Source organism: Heterocephalus glaber, unplaced genomic scaffold (assembly GCF_053883595.1).
Source record: "Heterocephalus glaber isolate CG9 unplaced genomic scaffold, H.glaber_assembly_v1.0 deba00000937, whole genome shotgun sequence".
NCBI lineage: Eukaryota > Metazoa > Chordata > Mammalia > Rodentia > Bathyergidae > Heterocephalus > Heterocephalus glaber.
In genome coordinates this window covers 711,566-734,849 of record NW_028258173.1, presented here as the reverse complement: position 1 = coordinate 734,849, position 23,284 = coordinate 711,566, and the positions used below count along the sequence as shown (strand labels likewise).

At 60.9% G+C, this 23,284-nt stretch overlaps 2 protein-coding genes across 16 annotated transcripts; one reads left to right on the top strand and one right to left on the bottom strand.

The window, feature by feature from the left end:
* Positions 1 to 1,424: 1,424 nt before the first annotated feature.
* Cd7 (CD7 molecule) lies at positions 1,425 to 3,869 on the bottom strand. Its single transcript, XM_013078085.3, has 4 exons — positions 3,737 to 3,869; positions 2,770 to 3,084; positions 2,385 to 2,524; positions 1,425 to 1,869 (listed from the first exon to the last, which is right to left on the bottom strand). The coding sequence occupies exons 1-4, from the start codon at positions 3,807 to 3,809 to the stop codon at positions 1,774 to 1,776; spliced, it is 624 nt and encodes a 207-aa protein (XP_012933539.3). The 5' UTR covers positions 3,810 to 3,869; the 3' UTR covers positions 1,425 to 1,773.
* On the top strand, positions 3,753 to 23,147 carry Sectm1 (secreted and transmembrane 1). Of its 15 annotated transcripts, none has more exons than XM_087208262.1 (7): positions 6,963 to 8,556; positions 14,259 to 14,390; positions 15,284 to 15,592; positions 15,895 to 15,969; positions 16,189 to 16,302; positions 16,783 to 16,850; positions 17,295 to 17,807. In XM_087208262.1, the coding sequence occupies exons 1-6, from the start codon at positions 8,436 to 8,438 to the stop codon at positions 16,803 to 16,805; spliced, it is 774 nt and encodes a 257-aa protein (XP_087064388.1). In that variant the 5' UTR covers positions 6,963 to 8,435; the 3' UTR covers positions 16,806 to 16,850; positions 17,295 to 17,807. The 15 variants fall into 15 exon arrangements, with proteins under 15 accessions (XP_087064390.1, XP_087064385.1, XP_087064388.1 ...); XM_087208260.1 differs by having other exon boundaries at positions 16,962 to 17,807; XM_087208261.1 differs by lacking the exon at positions 17,295 to 17,807 and adding an exon at positions 20,251 to 23,147 and having other exon boundaries at positions 6,964 to 8,556.
* Positions 23,148 to 23,284: the final 137 nt, after the last annotated feature.

Genomic DNA, 23,284 nt, shown 5'->3' with positions numbered 1-23,284 from the left:
TCTGTCATTTATTCCTTTTTTTTTTTTTTTTTTTTTTTTGAGACAGGGTTTCACTATGTAGCCCAGGCTGGCCTTGAATGTATGGTGATCCTCCTGCCTCAGCCCCCTGAGTCCCAGTGTCATCTATCCTTGTTTCTGTTTTTGTAGAGATTTTTAAGTTTCTAGCATACCGCTGATGTGATTAGCTTTCTCTTTGTCACTTTGTCACATTCAGAGCCGTGACTGTGGGCTCAGGTCTCAGTGCTGGCTTCTGGGTCTGCAGCTGGCTTCCGGGCTGTGCTCTCTCCTGGTGATGGAGGCTGCTGCCAGGTGACCACCAGCTGGAGTGGGCAGCTGGGCAGCGCAGGAGTTTGGCTTTGTCCTGGGGAGGTGGGGGTGGCAGCTTGGGGAAACTGGTTAGGCTGCACCGTGCCTGGGCGGTAGGAGAGGTCTGAAGCTGGCCCAGAAGGTGGTGTTGCAGAGCCACATTCGACATTCAAGGATGGAAGCTGGGCAGGGCTTCCTGGGAGCCCGATGATGCTGACAGGAGCCTGGCTGCTCCACTTACCCAGGATGTGGCCCTGTGCCTGGACAGACCCCGCAGACTCTGGGCAGCTCTGGGGTGTGGATGCACCAAAAAGGAGAGAAGGGTCCAGAGACGGAGTCTTTGGCCACCCCGTGGAGCCCCAACCCCGTAGCACCCTAGGGCGCCCGGGGTCCTGTCTGGGGTCCACTGCAGGCAGGCTGCTGAGGGCTGGGATGCTTCTTGGTGTGGGGTCACTGTCATCTGTGCGGTACCATGTTGCACACAGTCCCCTCCGGCCAGCAGAGGCCGCAGGGACGAAGGCTCTGGGCCCGTGGTGCCTCCCATCAGTTCGTTTCCTTCAGTGTGGCAGGGGTGGGTGTTAGGCCACCCCGAGCTGTGTCCAGACTACTCTGGACGGGGGCAGGCAAGGTGTAGTGTGAACAGCTGAGGGCTGTGCCCGTGGGCCTCCGAGGCCCCTCGCTGTCCCAGAGGCATCACAAGGGGTGGTTGGGACCTGGGCAGCTCTGCCACTTGTCCGCTGAGTGGCGGTGCCTGTTTCCCCACCCACGGGCTCCGAGAATGAGGAGGGATCTGGGAGAGGCTGGAAGGTGCACGCTGTCTCTGGGGTCCTTGGGCTGCACCAGAGCCCTCTCCAAGGCCCCGTGGTCAGGCCCCCTGCGGTCAGCCTCCGCGGGCAGGGACTGGCCAGGGACCTAAGGGGCGGGGCCAGAGAACGCTGCCTTCTGGCATGGGCGGGGCCGCGCCTCAGCCTTGCCCTTTGCCCGGCCTGAGCTGCTCCCCGCAGGCCGTCCCTGGGGCTGGACAGGATGTGCTCCCTCCCTCCTCCGACCTCCCGGGCCTCACGCTCACACCAGCTGCAGAAGCTCCAGGAGGGGCTTGGGTTGGTAACAGTGCCAAGTTAGAAAGGAAAGAGAAGGAACACTTTATTTCCCGCAGGGGCTGAGTCGGGGCTGGGCCTCCTCCTGCACCCTTCGCCAAGAGGCTCTGGGGCTGGGGACTTGGGCGTCTGAGCCCATCTAAGGCCATGGACAGCAGAGGCCCTGCTGCCTGTGGGAGGCCGGCTGAGCTCTCTTGCTGGTGGCATTGTGATCAGGCCATGAAGGGCTGGGCCTGCTGGAAGGCTTCCTGGAGGAGGGGCCCCGGAACCTGGGGCCGCCAAGGAGTGCAGCCCCTGCCACAGCTGCCTGAGTGTGGGCACTGGGTGAGCTAGGCTGGGCGGGGTGCGGAGGGTCACGGGTCTGAGGGGCTCACTGGCAGGGGCTGGCGTTGCGGCTGCAATAGGACATGTCCTCATACACCACGCAGGGCTGGTTCTTCTCCCTGGAGGCACACAGCTTCCTGACCTAAAAGACAGCTTGAGTCACCCAGGAGGTAGCTAGCCAGGTGGCCTGGACCCCGAGAGGGGCTCTGAGCACCCTCTTTGGTCAGCACACTTGGGGAGCTTTTCATCAATGCAGTGACACCAGGCGGGGCGGGCCCTGAGGGGCAGTGAGGGCCGGGCTGCTGTCCCAGCCCCCAGGTACACCGCCAAGGTCCAGAGGTGGAGCTGACCGCATGGCCACGTCAGCCCCCACCCGTCAGGGCACGCAGAGCTTCAAACTTGTGTGCATGCTCACAGGTCCCAGGGACCCTCTGCCCACGAACACGGGGTGCACACCACGCTCACACACAGCCTTTGTATCCCCTGCGTGCTCGCACGGACACCCACGCATTGCTCTTGTCCCGCGCTGGCCACGCCTCTGTGCAGGGCATCTCCAGCCCTGCCCTTCACCTTCATGCCCTACAGGATGCGGCCCCCATGCCGCTCCCCCAGACCCTCCAGCTGGGTGGGTGGGTGCTGCGGACGATGCCCACTGACCTTCATCCTCAGGGCATACAGCAGTCCCAGGACCAGCCCCAGGAGGAAGAAGCCCACAGCAAGGGCCGAAGGGAGGATGAGGAACATCAGCCCGGGCTCCTGGTGTCCGTGTGCTCCTTGTGTCTCTTGGCACAGTTTTTCTGGGAAGGGAAACAGATGGGCCCTTGGCAGGAGGAGCATCTCCCGGGTGGTGGGAGACCCCATTTGAGCCTTTAGCGTTCAGGGCAGGGAAGGGCTGGGGAGGAGACAGAGGGTGAGATCTAGAAGGCTTCCCGGAGGAGGCTGGCTTGGAGTGGGAACAGCTCCGGGACGTAGGAGAGAGGGTCCCCTGGGGCTGGTGGGGGCCCAGCCTGGCAGCAGGGGCTGGGGTGGGGCCGCTCCCTACCTGTGACTGTGACCAAGGTACCAGGGCCGACGACAGTGTGGTTCTTGACGGCCCGGCAGGTGTAAAGGCCGGAGTCGGCCGGCTGCAGGAGGCTCACGGTGATGGTCAGGTTGTGCTGGGACCCCGAGAAGTTGATGCGGCCCTGGAACTGCTGGTCCACAGTGCTATCCACCCCTTCCTCGTAGTAAATCACATCCATGCTTTTTGGCCAGCTCAGCCCCAAGAAGAGCCCTTTCAGGGGCCCGCTCGTGGAGCAGGTGATGTTCACGGAGCCCCCCACCGGCACGACCGTGTGGAGGGGAGACTGCTGCACCTCTGCACGAGGGGGAGCCACCATCACCACCTCGCTACACAGAGGGGTGGGGGACGCCCTCCCTGCGGACAGGGGCAGAGATACTCAGCCCAGGCAACCATGGGCGCCTTGGAGCTGCTCTGCTGCCAGTGCCCAGGTGGCTGTGCTCAAGTTCCAAGGGCCATGGGGAGGGACCAGGGCCGGGCTACCTGCCGAGCCCTGGGGAGGTTGTGGCAGGCCGGCTCTGCGTCCTCCCAGCAGCTCTGACCACTCCTCACCTGCTCCCACACGTCCCTTCTCCTGAGCATCCTCCTCTCCTGCTAGAGGCCACTGTCCTATCTCCCCTTAGCTTCTTTCAGATGCTGGCTGCCTCAGTTTCCCCTCCATTCCCAGATGTCCAGAGCCTGTGGCCCTACCAAGTGAGCTCTTCCTTGCTTGTCCACAGGGCCCCAGAAACAGCTCCAGGCCAAGCGGCACAAATCTTGTGTAGACACAAATCTTTGCAGGGCTCACCGGCTAATTATAGAAAGGACTCAGATAAGAGGTAAGAAAGAGAAAAACACCCCAGTGACCAGTTGCCAAGCCCGCCCACAGGCTGGGGCTGCTCCCACCCAGTGGAAAGTCCTGCCCAGCCCTCCACCCTCCCCGCGGGGCCTGTGGAAGGGAAGCACTTACCGTGGGGCTCCTGGGCCTTGAGCAGGGTTCCAGCCAGCGAGAGCAGCAGGGCCAGGAGTGCGAGCCTGGCCATGCTGCGAGACCCAGCCTCAGCCCAGTGCCAGGCCCCTCCCTGGCCAGAGATGCTCTGTCTGCAAACCACAGGTGAGCCCAGGACACCCCAAGAGCCCCAGTGGCTCAGGGGATGGAGCAGGATACACCTTCGGCTCAAATGCGGTGGGCTGTGGTGGGGCCTCCTGGAGGGCTTCCTGGAGGAGGTGCCTGGGAGGGAGGAGTTGCTCCAGGCGGTGGGAGGAGCCGCTCTGCTGTTTACAACCTTCTTCTCCCCTACTGGTCTAGGTCTCTGATCCCAGCCGCTCTGCTCTGCGGGGTACTGCGGGGAGGAAGGGGAGGGGAGAGGAGGGACGGCCTCCCACTGGCCTGGGGTGGGAGGGCCCTGGTCCCTGGGTCACCGCCTGCTGGGACCTGATTTCCCTGACACCTGGAGTGCCGAGTCAGCTGGGCAGACTGAGGAGCCGACCAGGCAGTACCCAGGTTGACCTGCATCCTGCCATGGGAAAGGCAGGCTCCCGTGCTCGGTTCCTTTGTCCAGACCCTTGCCTGACCTCAGGACATCCAGGAGGTGCGGGTCTCTGTCCTGACCTCCATCCTTCGGGGAAGCTTCAAATGCCCAGAGCCATATGCCCAGGCATGTGCTTGGGACTGTGAGCAGGCAGCAGAGGGCACAGTCACAGGGGACCTATGGCCGGGCTGCTTTCTCTGAGTAGCTGGGTCCTCATGGGTTTGGAGTCCTAGGACATGGGGGCCTGTGGGGTGGGTGCAGGGAAAGGTTTGTGGGTCCCAGGACTGGTTCTGCCAGCCAGAGGGCCTTTCTGTTTGGGGCAGAATCTTGCCAAAGTCCTGAGGAGGAGTTGGCGGAGGCCAGGCTTTGTGGGTCTGAAGTGATGTTCTCTAAAGACCTCACACATGTACGCTCCACTTGGGGGTGCTTCGGGGGTCTTCATGCGCGGAGCCTGGTCCCAGAGCAGAAGGCAAGACCGACCGGGGCCCTGAGCCCTGGGGCCGACATCGTTGAGGTGAGCTGGGTGGCAAGCAGGACCCAGGGTGCCTGGGGAAGGGTCTGGTGAAGTAGTTTCCCCAGAGAGGCCAGGAGCCAAGCCCCAGGCAAGGCCGGTCCATGGTCCAGGAAGCAGAGCAGAGGGGTCAGCAGGGGAGAGAGAGAGGGATGGGTCAGTGCTGAATCTCCGTCAGAAAAGCCTCAGTTACTCCGAGCAGGGGACACACACACACACACACACACACACACACACACACTCACGATGGTCAGACTTTAACCTGTGCCTGCAGGTCTCTTGGTGGAGTGTACCAGGGCATCAGGGCTTTGGGTTTGCTTCCAAAATGAGACAGTCAAGCTGACCTTTCAGGGGCTTCAGATCCAGGGCCCTCAGGGGCTGTGCCCAAGGGCATCGGGCAGCTAGTGGACCGGCCTGGCGGGACAGGGCTCAAAGCCAGCACTGCTGCGACCTGAACCTTCCTTTGGCCACAGCTTCGGGGACTCTCGGGCCCTTGTGTCTGGAGCCCACGGAACCCAAGCATCGACTCGTCTTGCTTGGGGTGTCCACAGCAGGCGAGGAATTCCAGCGGTCTCCGTCTCGGGAGCCAGCATTTCAGCACTCTTGCACACAGGACAAGCTTCTTGTAGGCTTTCGATTTGCACTGAAACAATTGGGTTTTCCAGCTTATGTAATGGTTTGTTGATTGGTTTATTAAATCTGGTTAAAGATTACTCTTTTTTTTTTGTACCGGGGATTGAACTCGGGTCCTTGAGCTTGTGCAGCAGGTGACGAAACCACTGAGCTAAATCCCCAGCTCTAAAGATTATTCTTATGTAGGTGTTTCAAAACGAAGATTGTAGCAATTTCTAGAAAAAATTCTGTTTATCACTCATGTAGGAAGAAAACAGTCAAGATAACAATTGCAATAAAAAAGACAAGCAGAGGAAACACCTGTGACCCCAAGAGGAACCAGGTGGGGTGGGGTGGGGATCAAGGTTGGGCCCTGGAGGCACCTGTCCCTCCTCCCACCCCATCCCTGGGGCTCCCTGCAGCAGGCCCCACTCTGCCCCCTGGCGGTCGGCATGGTGCAGCACAGCCTCTCAGGGCCCCCTCCCCACCTAGGCCCTGGGTCCCTGGCAAGAGGTTTGCCGGCCTGGTTGCTGCTCTTAGAAGATGACTGTGGGCCTGAGCTCCACCTGCAACAAAGCTGCAGACCCAGGGGCTGGACAGAGGCCCTGGGCCTTTGGGATCCAGCAGAAGGAAAGGTGTCCAGGCTCCCTGATCAGAGGCAGGGGTGCAACTTGAGATGTTCCCAGGCATGGAGGGAGGTGAGGGAGCAGAAGGAGCAGCTAAGAGCACGGGGCTGGGGGCTGGGGTCTGTCTCCTGTTCCTGTGTGAGCGACCCAGAGAGGCCCAGGATGCTCCCCAGCTTCCCACCCCGTTCCCACGTTTGCCCCTACCCTTGTCCTGCATAGGACTTACTTGTCTCAGCCTGGGGCTGCAGGAGCTGAGAGGCACACCCCAGAGGGCCGACCCTCAGGACAGGGAGTGTCCCCAGACACTCAGCGTGTGTCACTGGGGAGGAAATAGCGCTGGGCACAGGCCCCATGTGACTGTCTTCGTGTTATCTGCTCACACTGCAGAGAACACTCCTGGGCATGTTCCTCTGGGCACCCATATTTGAAACTTCCCTGTGGGATGGAGGCCAGGACAGAGATGGGCACCTCCTGGATTCCCCAGGGTCTGGCTGGGCAGAGATCTGGGTCCAGGACCCAGGTGAGAACCTGATCTCCTCATCCCAGGAGATGGGTCAAGCTGGTGGCTCCGAGGCCTATGGGACATTGTGGAGCTCCGCATAAGAGAAGACCCCGTGTCTCGAGAACAGCTTCACTTGAACCTGATGGTAACTGTGAACTTGGAGTCCTGCACACAACCCTAGGGCCAAAGATGAGAGAAGCCGAGGGAGAGTCCCACACATCAGAATGATGTGAACAACAGAGAGAGAAACATGCCAGCACTGCTAGAATTGTCAGAAGATGCTGCTAAATCCACATCGGTAAACCAGGAAGTCATCACTAGGCCTACAGATTCCTAGGAAAGAGGACACAGGCTCCACAAGTCAGGGGAGGGAGGAGGGAGGCGGCCTGGCAGGATTAGGGGATGGGGTGAGTGACCAGCAGTGCTCCTGGGAGTTCGATCCAGGGCACTGCCAATGCTGGAAGAGACACTGAGCCACATGCAAGCATGTTTGTGTGCACTCGGACCTCTGGAAGGCGGGGAAGGGGATGAGCTCAGTCATCTGGGGAACTGGAAGCAGAGTTTGGGTCCTGTCTGTGCAGAGGACTCCAGGGTTTTCCTGGTCTCATTCCAGACACACAAACTGGTTTCAGTTTCACAACGCACACTTCATCCTCACTTCATGAGGATGCCCAAGTGAACAAACCCCCAGGGCATCTCGGGGTGAGGATGAAAGGCTGAGGCCCTGCAGAGCCCCTGGGACTGCTCCCCATGAGGACTGGGATGCACCTGCCCAGGAGGCCCCTGCCTGGAGCCCCAGCCTGGAGGGAGGGCAGAGAGCGGGCCTTGCTTCCGAGGTGTGGGCCAGGGACAGGCCTGGCCGGGCACGGAGACAGGCGGGCATGGCACAGAGGACATGAAGGTGGCTGGTCCCCTGTGGGCCTCTCCCACCCCTGCTGACACTCTGGGTGCCTGGGGCTCCCTGGGCTGGCCCAGCCTCTGGGCTTGGTGCCCTAGCAACCCTGTGCCCTCTTCACCAAGGCCATGAGGTTGGGCTTATCTGCCTGCTGGGAGAAGGTTGCTGCTTTGGAACCACGCTGAGGACTTTGGCCTCTGCCGCCAGCTCTGGACCCAGGGGCTGCTGGCCCCGAGGACTCATGACTTCTGGAAGTGCAGGCCAGTCACTGGCCGGCACTCCCCAGGTCCCTAAGTGTGGAGACACATGCTGTCCCTGTCACCCCAGCTCATCTCCTGGCCCAGCAATAGGGGATCCCTTGCCGGACCCTGCATGGGCTCCCCAGGGGCTCCCGAGGGGTGGCCGTCTGACTCTGGGCTGGGACCAGGATGGAGCTGGAGTCAGGAGGCTGGGCAGTGTGGCCAGCTGGGTCTGTCAGCAGAGGCAGCGAGCCCAGGGCCCGGCAACCCCTCCTAGTGGGAGGCATGTGGTGGCAGGTGCAGGGTCTGGAGCTGAGGAGCAGGAGGAGGGCCAACTCAGGAGCCAGGCAGCTGCTTCCTCCAGGGGCCGGAGGGGACACAGCTCTGCCTTCTCTACCATCTCTGCCCAGATGAGCCTCTTGACAGGATCCCAGGCCCTCAGAGCTGTGCTGCAGGAGCAGGTCCCAGATCTCTGTACTGACTGCCCCTGATAACCTCAGTATGTGGGTCAGAGCCACCAGGGCTGTGTCTACAGAGCCCAGAACCCCAGTGGGGAGGGAGCAGAGCAGGACAGGGGCAGCACAGGGCTGGAACTCTGCTGCCTCCTGCTGCCCACCACCCACAGCCCACCCTGCTCTGTGTCCCTGCCCCACACCCAGTGCTGCCACCTTCCCTTCCCCCACAGCTCAGCCCTGGGCAGGGGAGGATCCCGGGCAGCCAGGCCACTCCCCTGCTGTGCCTGTCCCCAGCCCATGTCAGTCCCGCTGGCCCTGATCCCCAGGAGAAGGGGACCCTTCCCTGAGTCCCTGAGCCAGGACCAGCCCTGGCCCGCTCTCCTGGACAGCACCTGCCGCCTCTGCCTGCTTGCTGCAGGTGAGCAGCTAAGGACAGCTTCTAACAGAAACACCTTCATGGGGCGCCTCCAAGTCCTGGAAACTCTTGTTCTTCCCAGAAGAGCTTCCTCCCTGGGCTAGGACAGCCCTGCTGCCCTGCCCCTCCTCCGGCCCCACCCCCAGAGTCATCAGTTCTCCTCCGGGCTCTCAGAGCTGGAGGCTGCAGAGGAGTTGAAGGTTCTGCTGGAGGAGGGAGCAGGTGAGTGGCTGGGAGGGCAGGAGGTGAGCACTCAGGGGACCGGGTGGTCCGGGGTTGGGGACTTTGAGGGGGAACGTGGAGTCCCTGGCTGTGGCACCTCCGGGACCCTCAGCCCCTGTTACCTCAGAGACCGCAGGGAGCAAGGCAGGTCCAGGGTCGCTAGCCAGGCGAGGCGTAGGGTGGGAGACAGGCCAGGTGGTCTGGCTGTGGTGGCAGAGGGACCTGCATCTCTCCTGGGGCCTCAGGCCGGGCTGGGAGGGACCTGTCCCCCCCACTCCAGGTGGGGCTGCTGTGCTCCTGGACAGGCACTCTTCACACTGCGTGCACAGATCTGTGCACACCCACACGCATGCACAGGCATGTGCAGACCCACAGACCCAGTGTCACTCACAGGCGTGTGCTCTCGGGAGAGGCCTCCTCATGGGCATTCCTCCTCTTACACCCACACTGCACACTCACATATGCTCATGTGCACTCAGCATACACGTGAACACACATGCACACGCACCCACCCAGGAGGCAGATAGGCAGCCCTGGGCCTCCCTCTAACCCAGGCTTCCAGCTCCCTCCCTTCATGCTCTGCAACTAAGAAATAGCTCCTGCCTCAGCAGAGCCCTGGAACCCTGGAGGGGGTGCTCCAGTGGCGGGACCAGGGGGAATGGGTACTGAGCCCAGCACAGGAGGCTTCTGAGCCCAGCACAGGAGGGCAGGGCAGCTGGGCACATGGGACAGCTCGAGCCAGGGCAGAGGCAGCAAGGTATTTGCTGTGTCCCCATGGGGCGACTCAGTTGCCCTTCCGTGGTCCCCTCAAGGGACCCTCGAGCCTCCTGCACAGGAGCCCCGGCTGGCTGACCTCACAGGCTGCAGCTGCCTGCTGGGAGCTATCAGGTCCTGTCCTCCACAGTGTGGACTGAAGTAGGCCTGGTCAGCGCCGTTGAGGCTCACCTGAGACTAGGCAGCATGTAGCTTACCCAAGCCCCTTCAGGTGCCAGGATGGCAGTGCTGGCCCCCTCAGGTGCTAGTAGCAGTGGGGACCCTGCCAAGCATACCTGTCCCCAGTGTGTCCAGCCCCAAGACGACCCAGCATCCACACCCATGCCCTACCTGAATCTCCCTGTGTGCCAGTGGTGGGAGGAGCAGGGTACAGTGTCGCCAGGTGGGCTGGGCTGGGGGGTCCAGGACGGCTGTAGTTTGTCACGGTGAGGACTCAGGCTGTGTGTGGCAGGCACTCTGCAGATCCCTGTTCAGCTCCCACTTTAATGTGTGAGGATGCCAGCTTCCCGTGGGTGCTTAGCATCTGGTCGGTCATTGTCTTTCTCCAGCCCTGCAAGTCCTGAGGCTCCACACTGAGCTGCGTGGCCGCTCCTCACTCCTCCAAGCCTCCTCTCTGACTTTTAGTTGGAGCACCTTACTCCCGTGGGCTTTTTCCTGCAGTCACCAGAACAACAGCGAGAGAGAATGGCCAGAAGGTCAAACCAGAATGTAGGACGCTCCTGTTTTTTAATTTCAGACAGTAAATCTGTTTTACATATAACTGTGTCCCAAATATTGCAATGTCCTACGAGTGCTTGGTTGGTTTTGTTTTTTCAGTCCTGGGACTGAACCCAGGGCCTTCACATTGAGCTACAGCGATCGAGACAGTTTTGCTAAGTGGCTAAGTTGCCCAGGCTGGGGCTGAGTTTGCAGCCTGCCTTTTCAGCCTCCCGGAGTGCTGGGATGACAGTGTGTCACCTCGCCCAGCTTGGTGGTTCACCTGACATTTCAGGGCATCTCACTGCACTGGATGGGCAGTGTGTGGCCACTTGAGAGGCCCCAGTGTCCCCGGGCGAGCTTCTCCTAGGAATCAGAGCAAATTCCAGGTACCAGCGCAGCTGCTGTGCAGAGGACTGGACCAAGGGCCTGGAGAGTCCAGGTGGGAGGTGGTGAGGGCCAGGGTGAGGCTGACGGGGCTCCAGCCCTGCCCACGGGGCCCCGGTGCTTCCTGCAGGGGGGAGGGCCTTCGCAAAGGGCTCAGCTCAACTCTGGGGCGTCGGCCCTTGGTGGAGGGGTGACTGTTGGATGATGGGTGCCAGGTGTTGGGTGCCACACGTGTGGGCTCTGGGGAGGGGGTGCGACCTGCTCCAGGCGCCCGCCAGCCAGGGCTGCCCTGGTCCCCACTGCCACTGGGCACTGCAGGGGACGCAGCAAGGGGCTGGTAAGGGAGTGGCCCAGGGGGCCAGTGAGGTGGTCCCACCTGACAGCCAGACCGCGGCCCCACCTTGGCTGGAGATCTCAGAGGTTCCCCGCCCAGGAGTCCAGGCAGCCAGTGCCAGGACATGGAGGACACAGAGCCCAGCGAGAGGGGACAGCACCCTCCTGCCGCCTCACCCCCTATAGGGCCGAGCTTGTGGAAGCTGGAGCAGGGGGCTGGGCACACAGGGCCTCGGTCACAGCAAAGGCGCCCAGGGGGAACAGAACCTGCCCCCAAGTCCAGGGCAGAGCCTAGGTGGGCAGCCAGACAGGAGGACTCTGGTGTGAGTGACTGGCCCTCGGGGCTACAGGGTCTGGTCACAGAGATGTGGATTTCACTGGAGAGCCGGCCAGGGAGCAGCTCTTAGTGCCGAGAAAGGACTAAAGTCTGGAGGCAGCAAGGGCCGGGCCTGTCCCTGGACGTAAGTGGAGGACAGGCAGAGCACACCACTCCCGAGGATGGCTGGGTAGGGCTGGCCGTGCCATGATGGTCCTTGTGGCCTTTGGCTGAGCAGCCACGGAATATCCACCTGTGATGCGTGGGCCAGGAATAGAAAGTCCCAGGAAAGAAAAGCAAAGACTCAGGTATAGCCTGTGTCCCGGTGAGGGTGGGGCTCCTGTAGCAGCTAGCAGAGTGGGAGGACAGTCCTGGCCCTGCCCACCCTTCAGGCCTGGCCTGCTCCTGGCAGGGGGTGAAGGAGGGACAGAGCAGGGCTCTCAAGGACAAGGGAAGGCGGGGACTTGCCCACGTGCAGCTCCGTTCAGCACCTCAGGGCCAGGTTGCCTGCCTGTCCGCCGGTGGGGTCCCCGGTGAGGAGCCCCAGACCTCCAGCCTCCAGTCAGTCGAGGAGCCCCTGAGGAGCAGTCTTCCCAGCAAAGGCCTGTGGCCACACTGTGATCCTCGGTTGTCACCTCAGGCCACGGCGAAGGCCGCCGCACCAGCCTGAAGTGAAGGCTGCTCGGGAGGTTAACAAGGGCATAAGCTCTATGTCCCTGCCTGGATTTGGGGCTGTCCCGGGCTCCCACGAACGAGGCGCCAGGCAGGGCCCGGAGAGGTGGCCCTGGTGTCCAAGGCCTAGGGCTGCCTCGGGCTTCGGCAACAGGGGGATCCAGAGCCCCCGGCAGCACGTTGCGGGGTATCAGGACAGCTTTCCATGGGGCACGCGGGTCCCTGAAACCTTCTGCCATGATTATTTTTGGCCATTATGCCTCGAAGAAACAAGACTGGTGACAGTGACGAGTGAGGTGATTTCCCTAAGGTGCGGCCGCAGCAGCAGGGAACAGGGCTCGGAGGGGGGATTGCGTGAGTCAGGGCCAAGTGTGTTTGCTGTGGGGACCATGTGGGGCCTCAGGGAGCCGCAGGAGGGAGCCCTGCAGCAGCAGGTGCCTGCCTTCTGCAGGCTGAGGAGCACGTCACGCAATCACACCTCGGCCGCCTCTCTGTGTCATGGGTTTGGGTGAGAAGGAAACTTTGACCAGCCTGGCGTGGGTCTGGGCGCCGGGCTAGGCCCCACCCAGGGCACTGACCCAGTCCTCCTGGGAAGCTGAGTTTCCTCCTGCAAAGTTGTGCTCCTTGTCGGGCACTGGTCAGGCTCTGGGGCTCTCAGTGTGTCCAGATCCACCCGGCCTGAGTGCACCACCTGTCGTGTGTCTTGAGGTGACCTCCTCGGGGCTCAGAGCTCATCTCTGCTGCCTGGACCCACCTCCAGTGCCCTGTGCGTGTCCCTGTGTGCGGCTGCACCTGTGTGCTTACGTGTGCTTGTGTTGTTCAGGAGTGAGCGTGTGCAGGTGGAGAGAGTGGGAGGTGTTCAGGAAACAGGATCACGAAGGTCCACAGAGGAGTGGGGAGGCAGCAGTGCAGGAGGCTGGTCCCCCTGGCTGGTCTCTGTCTCTGCGGCCTGGCCCAGGAGAACAAGTGCCCAGTGTTCCTTGGAGTCCTGCCTGTCCCCAGTCCTAGTTAACATCTCAGAGAGCTGCAGGGGGCACTTGAGAGAGGATCTGATGTACCCAGAGGAGAAACCCGTGGGCAATGCAGTAGGGTGCCATGGGAAGGGTGTTCACTCTGGTACAGGGAGCCTGGATGGAGGCTTGGGAGGGATGTGCAGGGACCTGGAGCTGCCTCCTCCACCATGATGGGGCGATGTGGGCAGGGTGGGCCTAACGGTTAAGGTACAGGCAAGACTGCAAAACGAGATGGGCCCATCCACCTGAAACAGCCAGCAGCCTGTCGTACTGATAGAGTAAAGCTTCCCTGTGTCTCGGGGATGCAGAGGTGCAAAAAACCAAAACCAAAATGTATATCAAGGGAGCACCAAGTGCATCCGTCAGCTGTTCATCACTGGAACCAAAACCCTGAGAGACACAACATGAAAGAAGAAGGGGTTACTTTTGCTCCTGGCTGCAGAGGATCCGGTCCATGGTCAGCTGACTCTAAGGCAGAAATGCTTTGGTGGTGAAAAAAACCCAATCAGTTCCTGGTGGCCCACAAGCAGAGCAGGGCAACAGCAGCAGAGAGGAAGGGCTGAGGGCCACCAGAGAACCCAGGGTCATACCTCCAGGGACAACCCTGACACCCAGAGTGTGCGGCACCAATCCCCCGGTGGATCCCGGGCCAAGCAAGCCCGCAGTGAAGGCTGAACCATCACAGCATGGAGTGAGGCCAGGGCCCAGGAGGTGGTGGGCGGACAGAAGGGCTTCAGCGGCGCAGGCTGGGGGAGGCCTGAGCTTGCTGAGTCTTCCGGTGCTGATGATGCGAGAACATTTGTGAGCAACTGACTGAGTGGACACTGGGGCGCCCCACCCAGCGTGACAGTAAGGAGCTCTGTGACCTGGGGGTGTCCTGGGCCGGGGAGAAGGGGAAGGAGACCTACAGCTCCACACCCAGAGCAGAGCCCACCGCCTGAGGTCACAGAGCAGCGTCAGGGCTGGAGGGAGTGGAGGCCCAGCCAGGACCCTCCTGGGGAAAGGCAGCTCAGGCCCAGCACTGCTCATTTGGCACAGAGCTCACGGGAAGGGCACAGTGTACACAGCTCAGTGCCAGGAACCGCAAGGCAGAGGTGCTGCTGCCTCCCCGTGGCTTCGCGTGGCCGGCACCTCACACTGCATGGAGCATAGGGACAGCAGGGAAGGCCGGGTGCTGAGGCCTCAGCGTCCAGCAGAGGCACGGACATTGCGGGCCTGACTGGTGGGGCCGATACGGGGACCTGGGCCGAGCCACTCCCGTGGGCTCTGACCCCTGGCTTTCCTTCCTCCAGGGTCTGCAGGACAGGGGTCCCAAGTGCAAGCAGCAGCCATGCGCTCTGGGCCCTCCGCCCCACTCCGCCTCTTCCTCAGGGTGCTCGGGGCCTTCCTGCTCCTGGCCCCCTCCCTGCAGGCTCAGCATACAAGTAGGTTTGGGGCCCCACTCAGCCAGGGGAAGGCCTGGGAACCAGGTGGGGGTGGGAAGCCATGGAGAGGCCCAGACCTGACCCAGGGCCCAGGAGGTGGCCAGGACCCCACGCACCCAGGCCCCGAAGGAGACAAGCAGGGCTGGAGCCCTGGGTAGGGAGAGGGCAGGCCACAGGGCCCCAGGGTGGCAGGCGGCAGACAACACCGGCAGTGCCTGGCGGTCACTGTCACACCCTGGCAGGGGTGCCCAGGGCCACATCCAGTTCCGAGGGAAGGGGAGCCCAGCAGTCGGAGACCTGGGCCTGGGCGGGGAAAGGGCGGCTCCACAGGGCTGAGGGCACCGCCTCGGCCGCCGATCCAGCCCTGGCCAGCTGCCTCTGCACCTACTGGGCCTTCAAGGACCAGAGGCTCAGGCTGCCTGAACCCGGTCTGCAGTGGACAGGGACCCAGTGATTCCCCCGACACAGCTCTCCACTTCTAAAGCCATGCAGGGACACCCCAGAGCATCCAGTGTCCCGGTCACTGACGGCCAACAGGGGACAGCAGGGATTCGGGCTCAGGTCCCCCAGGATGCCTACTGCGGCTCTTACACCCCAACACCCTCCTGAGGGGACAGCTGGGGAGGGGACAGCAGGAATGTCCCATAGACCAGCTGCCTTGTCCTGAGCGGGCAGGCTCAGGGGCTCACACCCTGGCCCACCAGCTCCCTGCATGCACTGATTCTGTTCCTTCCACACCGAGCTGTGTGCTGCTTTGGTCTGATGGGGCAGATGGAGAGCTCAGCGTGTCCTGCGAGGCCCCTTCCTGCCCCTGCCCCTGCCCCGGCCCCGGGCCCCAAGAGAGTGGACAGCCGGCCTCCAAGGCCTTGGCCTGAAGGTGACCATGCCCACAGGGTGGGACAGCCCCGCCTGCACGGAGGGCGTGGTGTCCGTGTCCAGGGGCGGCCGGGCCGTGATGGCCTGCAACAGCTCCAACGCCTTCACCCACATCGAGATCTGGCTGAGTGCCCACGGCCAGCCCAGGCTCATCTTCAGAGAGGACACCCCGGGAAGCTTCTCCCGGGAAGGGTGGCAGCTGTGGGTTCGAGGGGGCCGGGCTGAGCTGGTCATCCAGGCTGCCCAGGGCGCCCACGCAGGGCAGTACCGCTGGCATCTTCGGGGACTGCAGAGATATGACAGAGTCACTGTGCTGACTGTCTCAGGTGAGGACTGGGGGAGGGGACCGCGGGGAGGAGGAGGGGCCCAAGCGTCCCGGGGCAGGCTGAGGGAGAGGGTCCCTCCTGCCTGGGCCCTGGCTTCCCCCCACCACGGAGCAGCCCAGGGACCCTCCCGGCCTCAAAGCCCACTGCCCTCCCCCTTTTCCTTCCTCTGCCTGAGCCTCAGGTGGTAGTGGCTGCAATCTGGGGCCTGGGGGTCCCAAGGAAGCCCCCCTGGACTCCCGCTGCCCGGAGCTCGGCATGTGCCTCGGCTAGTCCCCAGCCTGACAGTGGCGTCTCTCCCGCAGAGCCCCAGGGCCCGGAGGAGGAGCCAGGTCCAGTGCTGACCGTGTCTCCCCTGAGTGTTTCGCCCCTGCCGCCAGGTACAGGCCCCCCTGGGGGCTCCTCAGGGCTTGGTGGTCCTGCTGCCACTGCCCAGAGCCCTTCCCGCCTGGCGCCCTTCAGCCCTGCCTGCCAGGCCTCCGCCGTTGTCATTAGGGGGTGTGGGGGCTTTCAGGGCCCAGGGTGAGTGGCTGGAGAGAAGGGTGCTGCCGAGGAGGCCCACCTACCCTTCCACTGTAGTGGTGTCGCCTTGGATCCAGAAGCACCGGACCCCAGTGGGCATGGCCGCAGCTGTTCTCTTTCTTGTCCTGGGCATTGCTGGGATCATTATGCTCATCCAGTGCCGGCTCAGAAATTCCCGGAGGCCCCTCCAGGTAGGGGGTCCTGTGCCTGCTCGAGGGCAGGTGAGGTGCAGCCACCCTGGAGGAGAGAGGGTCGTAGCAGGGTCTCCTTGGGCCCAGATCTGACAGTCTGCCCTACCTGGGTCCTCCGTCCTCATCAGGAAGCCCCAAGGGTCCCCCTGTCTCAGCCCTCACCTCATCCCCAAGACAGCCTGGAGGCTGGCACGGCAGTGTGGGCTTCTGCCTCCTCCCAAGGCTCCCGGGAATTTGCATCAGAAACAAAACATGTTGTATCTGAGCCCAGGGCGCCTCTGACTGGGGACCCCTGTGAAATGGGTTCAACCCCTCTGGGCCTGGCTGGGTAAAGGGAAGGTCCGATGTACATCTGTGTGTGCATGAGTGTGTGTGCAGGCCGAGTGTGCCGAGCTGTGAGGGGTTTGTGTGTGAGCTGCTGGCCTGTACCCGAGTGTCTGCCCAGTGGAGTCTGAGCTTGGCCCCTGCCTCCCCCCGCAGGTGAGATCAGAATCCTGAGCTAGAGTGCAGCAGACCTGAGCCTCAGAGGAGTCCCAAGGAAGGAAATGGTCAGTCTTCAGCCCCAGTGTCTCTTCTGGGTCTCCTGCAGAGGTGTGCCGTGGCGTCAGGGCTTCGTGCCCCCCACAGGGTATTAAAGGTGACCTTGACCTGATCTTCAGGTGCATCCACACTCTTGACTATTTTGAGCAAGAAGTGACAGATTTCAGGAGCCCCAGTCACAGGGAGACCCCAGAGGTTGTGCCCAGGGTGTGGTGAGTGCCAGGTGGGAGCTGATGGATGGGCCTGGCCTGTGCTGGCCAAACCCAGCATTGTGAGGCCGAGGGCACCAGGCAGTGTCCCGGGGGGCTTCAGCCTCGTGGTGCCACAGTGAGTGGAGGATTCCCACTGAGCCCCAGGAAACCTTCTTCTCCCCTTCGCCTGGGACTGTGGAGGGACATGGTTCGGCCCCCGGCTGTCACGCCCCTCCTCTTTGCTTCCCTTTGCTCCCCGAGGCCCCCGAGGAGGAACTGGGCCAGCTGGTCTCGGCGTCCTCCCCACCCTCGGGTCACCTCACAGCCACTCTGACAGGAGAAGCAGGCGGCTGCTAGCGGCGGCTTCCGTTCCCGTTCTGAAGAAGGAAGCCATCCTGATGTGGCAGGGGTCAGGGAAGGCTCTGGGCCCACTGTTTCCATCCCTGACCTCCCCAGACGCCAGTAACCCACAGCTACACAGCGAGCTCTCCTGCAGATTTCCCGGGTCAGCCTTGCCATTTACCAAATAGCCAGTCTCCAGTGACCCCGGACACCCTGCACCTGCTCAGGGAGATGTCGGGCCTGCTTGAATTTAAACCGAGCAGTAGGAATGAGGTTCGGGTTTAGACCGGTCCCAGGCCTGCAGCTGCTGTATGACTGGCATGCCCTTCACACTCTCTTGGGTCGATTGTGGAGGGCTCACTCTGGGTCCCTACCTCCCGTTTTGGAGGCACAGGTCCTGTTCAAGTAAACCCTCTCTTAAATGGTCTTGTAAATCTGCCCATTACTTATTTCCAGGGTGGTGTGGGCTCAGAAAATCCTGTAAATCTACTTGGGGTTCCTGTCCTGAGTCATGTGGACAGAGTGGTGGATTTAAAAAAAAGAACTGTAAACATAAGGGACTGTTCCACCTGAAGAGCTCCAGAGACCAGGGACTGGCAGAGCTGACCCACAGTTTCTGGCACAAGAACAGCACCCAGCCTTAACTTCAGGGCCACTAGCAGAGCTGCACTTTGCCGATTTGTGATTTCTACCCGAGTTGAGTAAAGGAACTCTCAGGGGATTGGTGATGCCACCCTGTTCTCAAGAGCCAGTGTTGGAATGTCCTCAGATGCAGAAAAAGCTTCTTGTGGGGTTTTGGTTTGGCACTAAAACAAATGTGATGGTTTGTTAATTGGTTCATTTGGCTAAAGGTTAATGGAGGTGCTTCAGAGTGCAGAATGTTACATGTCTAGAAAAAATTCAGTTTTTCATTCATGTGCAGAAGAAAACACTCAAGACATAATTGCAATTAAAAAAAGAAGCAGAGGAAACACCTGTGACCCCAAGAGGAACCAGGTGGGGTGGGGTGGGGATCAAGGTTGGGCCCTGGAGGCACCTGTCCCTCCTCCCACCCCATCCCTGGGGCTCCCTGCAGCAGGCCCCGCTCTGCCCCCTGGCGGTCGGCATGGTGCAGCACAGCCTCTCAGGGCCCCCTCCCCACCTAGGCCCTGGGTCCCTGGCAAGAGGTTTGCCGGCCTGGTTGCTGCTCTTAGAAGATGACTGTGGGCCTGAGCTCCACCTGCAACAAAGCTGCAGACCCAGGGGCTGGACAGAGGCCCTGGGCCTTTGGGATCCAGCAGAAGGAAAGGTGTCCAGGCTCCCTGATCAGAGGCAGGGGTGCAACTTGAGATGCTCCCAGGCATGGAGGGAGGTGAGGGAGCAGAAGGAGCAGCTAAGAGCACGGGGCTGGGGGCCTGGGGGCCGGGGTCTGTCTCCTGTTCCTGTGTGAGCGACCAAGAGAGGCCCAGGATGCTCCCCAGCTTCCCACCCCATTCCCACGTGAGCCCCTCTGTTGGATATAAATTTTCCAATGTGCAAACAGGACAAAAGAAACCAGACCTTTGAAAAGCTTTTGGCAATGCTTTACCTCTGCAGAGGGTGGGTGGCAGGCGAAACAAAGCCAGCCAGCGCACACCAAGTAGGCCCCCGGTTTTTATTTCCTGATCCAGTAGGCAGGGCCCCTGCCCCCCTCCATGGTTAGCCTTACAGTCTAACCCGATTGGAAGAACAGATCCTGTGACTCAGGAATCTCTTTGTTACACGCAAAAATTTATGGCAGGCAGACTGGTGTGTGGCCTTTTATCTTAAGTTGCCTTTCTAAGAAATGGTGACCCAAGCACATGTATATTTTACAGAAATAGGATTGCCACAGGCAAGCCCTGGAGTGAAGGGTGCAAATCAGAGCCACCACCCAGAGCTTCCTGCTGGCACGAGGGGGTCAGAGCACAAGGGAGGAAGGGCCAGCCCCACTGCCAACCTGGCTGCCTGGCTCAGCTGGAGAATAAAACACAGGACACACAAAATGCCACCCATGCGCATGCCCCCCCCCCCCGGCACTGTCAGCCATTGATTCAAAGTATAAAAGAAAAGGAGAGAGGAGGGGAAACGGCAGCTCTGCAGTAGCTGCAGAAAGAAAACAAATGGGAAGCTGCAACTTTTGGTGATGAGGCCAGAAGGAAGAAAAATCAAGTTGATTGAGAGAGCAAGCATGGTAGTCTCTGAAGCTAGAACAGTGGGACGTGCAGGCAAACTGGATGGACAGACAGAAGCAATGATTTCTTGAAAGAAAAAAAAGGAGAGGGAGAAAGAGAGGGAGAAGGAGAGAGAGAGAGAGAGAGAGAGAGAGAGAGAGAGAGAGAGAGAGAGAGAGAGAGAGAGATCTTTGTCCATTTCTTATTAAGATTAAGCAGGGAAGGGGCCTTTTGCCTGACTCCCAACCAGCTGCAGGGCAGAGCAAGTTTCCTGCAGCCACAGCGGGGATGGGGCAGGGGCCTCAGAGGCTGTCTGGTGTCTTCCATTCCTCCAAGGCTGAACACCGGGGCGAGCACAGAGCCCCAGTCTTACTGTGCATGGTGGGGTCAGGACAGCACCAGGCCTCAGAGCTTTCCTCCATCTCTTTCTCCCTCCAGAACTTACCCGCACCACGCCCGGCACACATCCCTAATGCATCTAGTCCTTGTCTGCTCTTAAACTGAAGTAAGCAGGAAGAATAAATAAAGCTGCCCGTAGGTAGAGAGGAGACAAGGAGACTGGAGCTTGAAGACATGATCAGAGTTACCCTAAGTGACCCACACCTTTACTCTCTAGGCTTGTTTTGTAGCTTTAAGGCATGGTCAGAGTTATCCAAGGTTTATCCAAACCTTTGCTCCCTAGCTGGTTTATTTTTTTCTTCCAGGCCTATTGTCGCGAGTGAGCTATGCCAGTGACGTAGACTGGATGTGTTCGTGTCTTTCCAGCCCCAGCAGAAGCTGTGGAGTGGCTGATGTCCCAAAGTCAGCTTTCATTATGGAAAATTTCAGACATCAGCACGGATAGACAGAAGAGAACAATAAACCAGATTCACCCATCACCTAGTTCCAGCTGCTATCGAAAAGGGGCCTCTTCTGCCTGCTTCCTTCTTGCCCTTCCAGTGGGCTCGATCAGAAATTTTATGACCTCCTCCTGGCACATTCCTGGCTCTCACCCCACTTCCTGAAATGTAGGGAGCACACCCTGGTTTCCTGGCCTCGCGTGCAGCGCGGATGTGTGGGCGATGCGTGTCCCTTTATCCTTCCTGGGGTTCCTGATTACAGATAGCTCTCACAACTGGGCAGCTTTTATGCATCAGCATCTCCTCCCCTCCCCACCGTGGAGAGGAGAATTGACAGGTGAGCTGAATGATCTGCACACAGGACAGGTGGTGCTGAAATCAGCCACCCTTTCCTAGTCATCTGGGGCTGAGGCATGAGCTCCCCCTCCCCCTGCAGGCCAGGTGTCCCAGGGCTGGACATCTGGAGCCCAGCGTTTCCCCGGAAGCAAGGGACCATGTGTGTGCACCAGGCTGCACCTGTCCTCAGAAGGCCCCACAAGGACACAAAGACACTTTTCCATGTGACGTGCTGTTTTCACAAAGAGAAGGTATTCTGGAGTTGGTTCTTATGCAGTGCCACAATGACCCTGGGCTCAGCATGACACAACCATGGTGCCGGGCCTGCTGGCTGCACCTCTAGCCTTCTTGGATCTCCACCACCACGGAACACACGGTTTTCAGACCTGGACAGGCCACTCGGAAGCTCTGCAGGATGAAGCAGCCCAGTGTGGGGCTGTTGGGGCCTCTGGACTCTGACCTGCCCTTGTCAGGCCGCAGGCTCAGCACAGCCCAGCTGGAGCCCAGGCAGGCGCGGCTTCTGTTCCTGTAGATGCCGGCTCCGGGGACTCCAGCTCTCACCAAGGTCACTTGCCCTGCCAGCAGGGCATTTGTGGAGGCCTCTGTGCCCAGACACTGGTCTACTGGTCTGTTTGGGGGAGGAGCTCATTTGTCACAGCAGGAAGTGAAGCAGCCGTGGCCATGGCTGAGGCCCTGGTGATGGTGCTGTGCCCGGGACCCATGTTAGCCCTGGCTGGCCTGACCCCCCTGAGCTGCCCCGAGTGACACCCTCCCGGCCCCTGGCTCGGCCCCCTCCTTGGGTATCCTTGATGGCTGCCTGGGGCTCAGCTCAACCTGGACGGCACATGGCAGCCAGCAGCACGAGAAGGCAGTGGTGTGGCGACCCACTTCTTCGGCAGTGAGTGTGTTTCAGAAGCCATGGAAACCACAGGCGAGCTGAGACGGGACTGTCCCGTCATCCGTCCCCAAAGGCAGCCTAGGCAGCACCTGGTGCTCGGTCCTCTCATCCTGAGGGCACAACGGCAGGCACCAGCGCTGCTGTTCACTGCCCTTCACCAGGCGTGTGCAGAGCAGCGGCCACACCAGCTGGGCCCTGGGGCCCGGCCGCTTCAGGAGCCTTGGAGGTTACGCTTGCCAGCAAGTGCACATGTGTGCACACATGTACACATTGCACTCACGGGTACACCAGACACACACGTGTCCATGTGTCACACACACATGTGAGCATATCTGTGCACACAGGCACATGCCACACGCACACATCTGGGCACACACACACACACACACAGAGCACAGTCGTAGCTGGCCTCTAGGGCTGGGGCAGCTGGCCAGAGTGGACGGAGCAGAGGGAGTGTGCTGGGAACCTCTGTGGAAGGAGGCCTGGGCCCTGTAGAGGATCTGACTTCCCAGGTCCCAAGCCGGGGCAGAGGAGGCTGGAGAGCGGGGGCTTCGGGAGAGGCTAGGGACCGGCTGTTGGTTCTCTGTGGACTCTTCCCAGGAGCGCGTCTGAGGGTGAGGCCCTGCTTTCTCCCTCGCAGGCCTGGAAGATTTGAGGTGTGATGCACGACCGTCCGCATAGCCTGAAATAGCCACCAGGGGGAGCCATTGGCAAACATTAAGTTGTGGCAGACCCTGCTCTCCCTAGCCGGGCCCCGAGAGCCAAGACAGGAGGTGCCTGCCCCGGGCTCCCGGTCCCACAGGCTTCCCTGACCAAAGGGTCTGTGGGCTGGGTCCTTCCTGCTCTCTGGGCCTCATTTCCTCTGACTGTGGATGTCGGACAGGGGTCCTGCGCCCCGGGCTGTCACAGCTACACTCTCCCGAGTGCAGCTCCTGCCCAGCTGTCTGCCCTGCGAGCGGAGGTTGCCTGCCACGCACGGGAGCAAGGTTCTGGCCAGCAAGCAGGGACGTGCCGAGCGGTCTGGGTGTCCTCGTGTGCCTGATGGTGGCCCCTCCCTCCCCGCACAGGGCCATGATGTGAGGGCAGTGAGGACTCTGCCCGCCCTGAGCCAGGATGGCTGTCACGGCCCAAGGCAGAGCCTCCTGGCTCGTGCTCTGCATACAACTTTGGTTTTGTTCTTCAAGATGAACACGTTAGACTGGAATCAGTATTAAAAGATGTTTTTAACCCCCAAAAATGTGTTATGTATGATGTGCCGTTCTCACATTCAGATGACGGGTGAGGAGACAAGCTCCCAGGGCACCGAGTGTGACATGGCTCTGATTCGCCCAGAATATTTAATTCCTGAGTTTTTCTTAGCTTCTTTCAGTCTTTGTAAGTCAGTGCCACAAAATTTGACCGCAGGACACAGCTTTGCCTTTCACATTCGGATCACCTGCGGAGGGAGAGGTCTCCAGCTGAGGAGAGGACAGGAGCACACACCCGCACAGCTGACCGAGAGGCCAACCCTTCAGAGCTAGGAAGATGCCGCAAACCCACTGGACCCGGGGCATGAGCCCTAAATAAGGCAGGGGCCTGGCTTTGGTGGGGGTTCGGTAGGGAGCAGCAGATACAACCTCTGCCCCCTTCCCCCGCTGCTCAAGCCCAGGGCAGCGCCTCACCAGG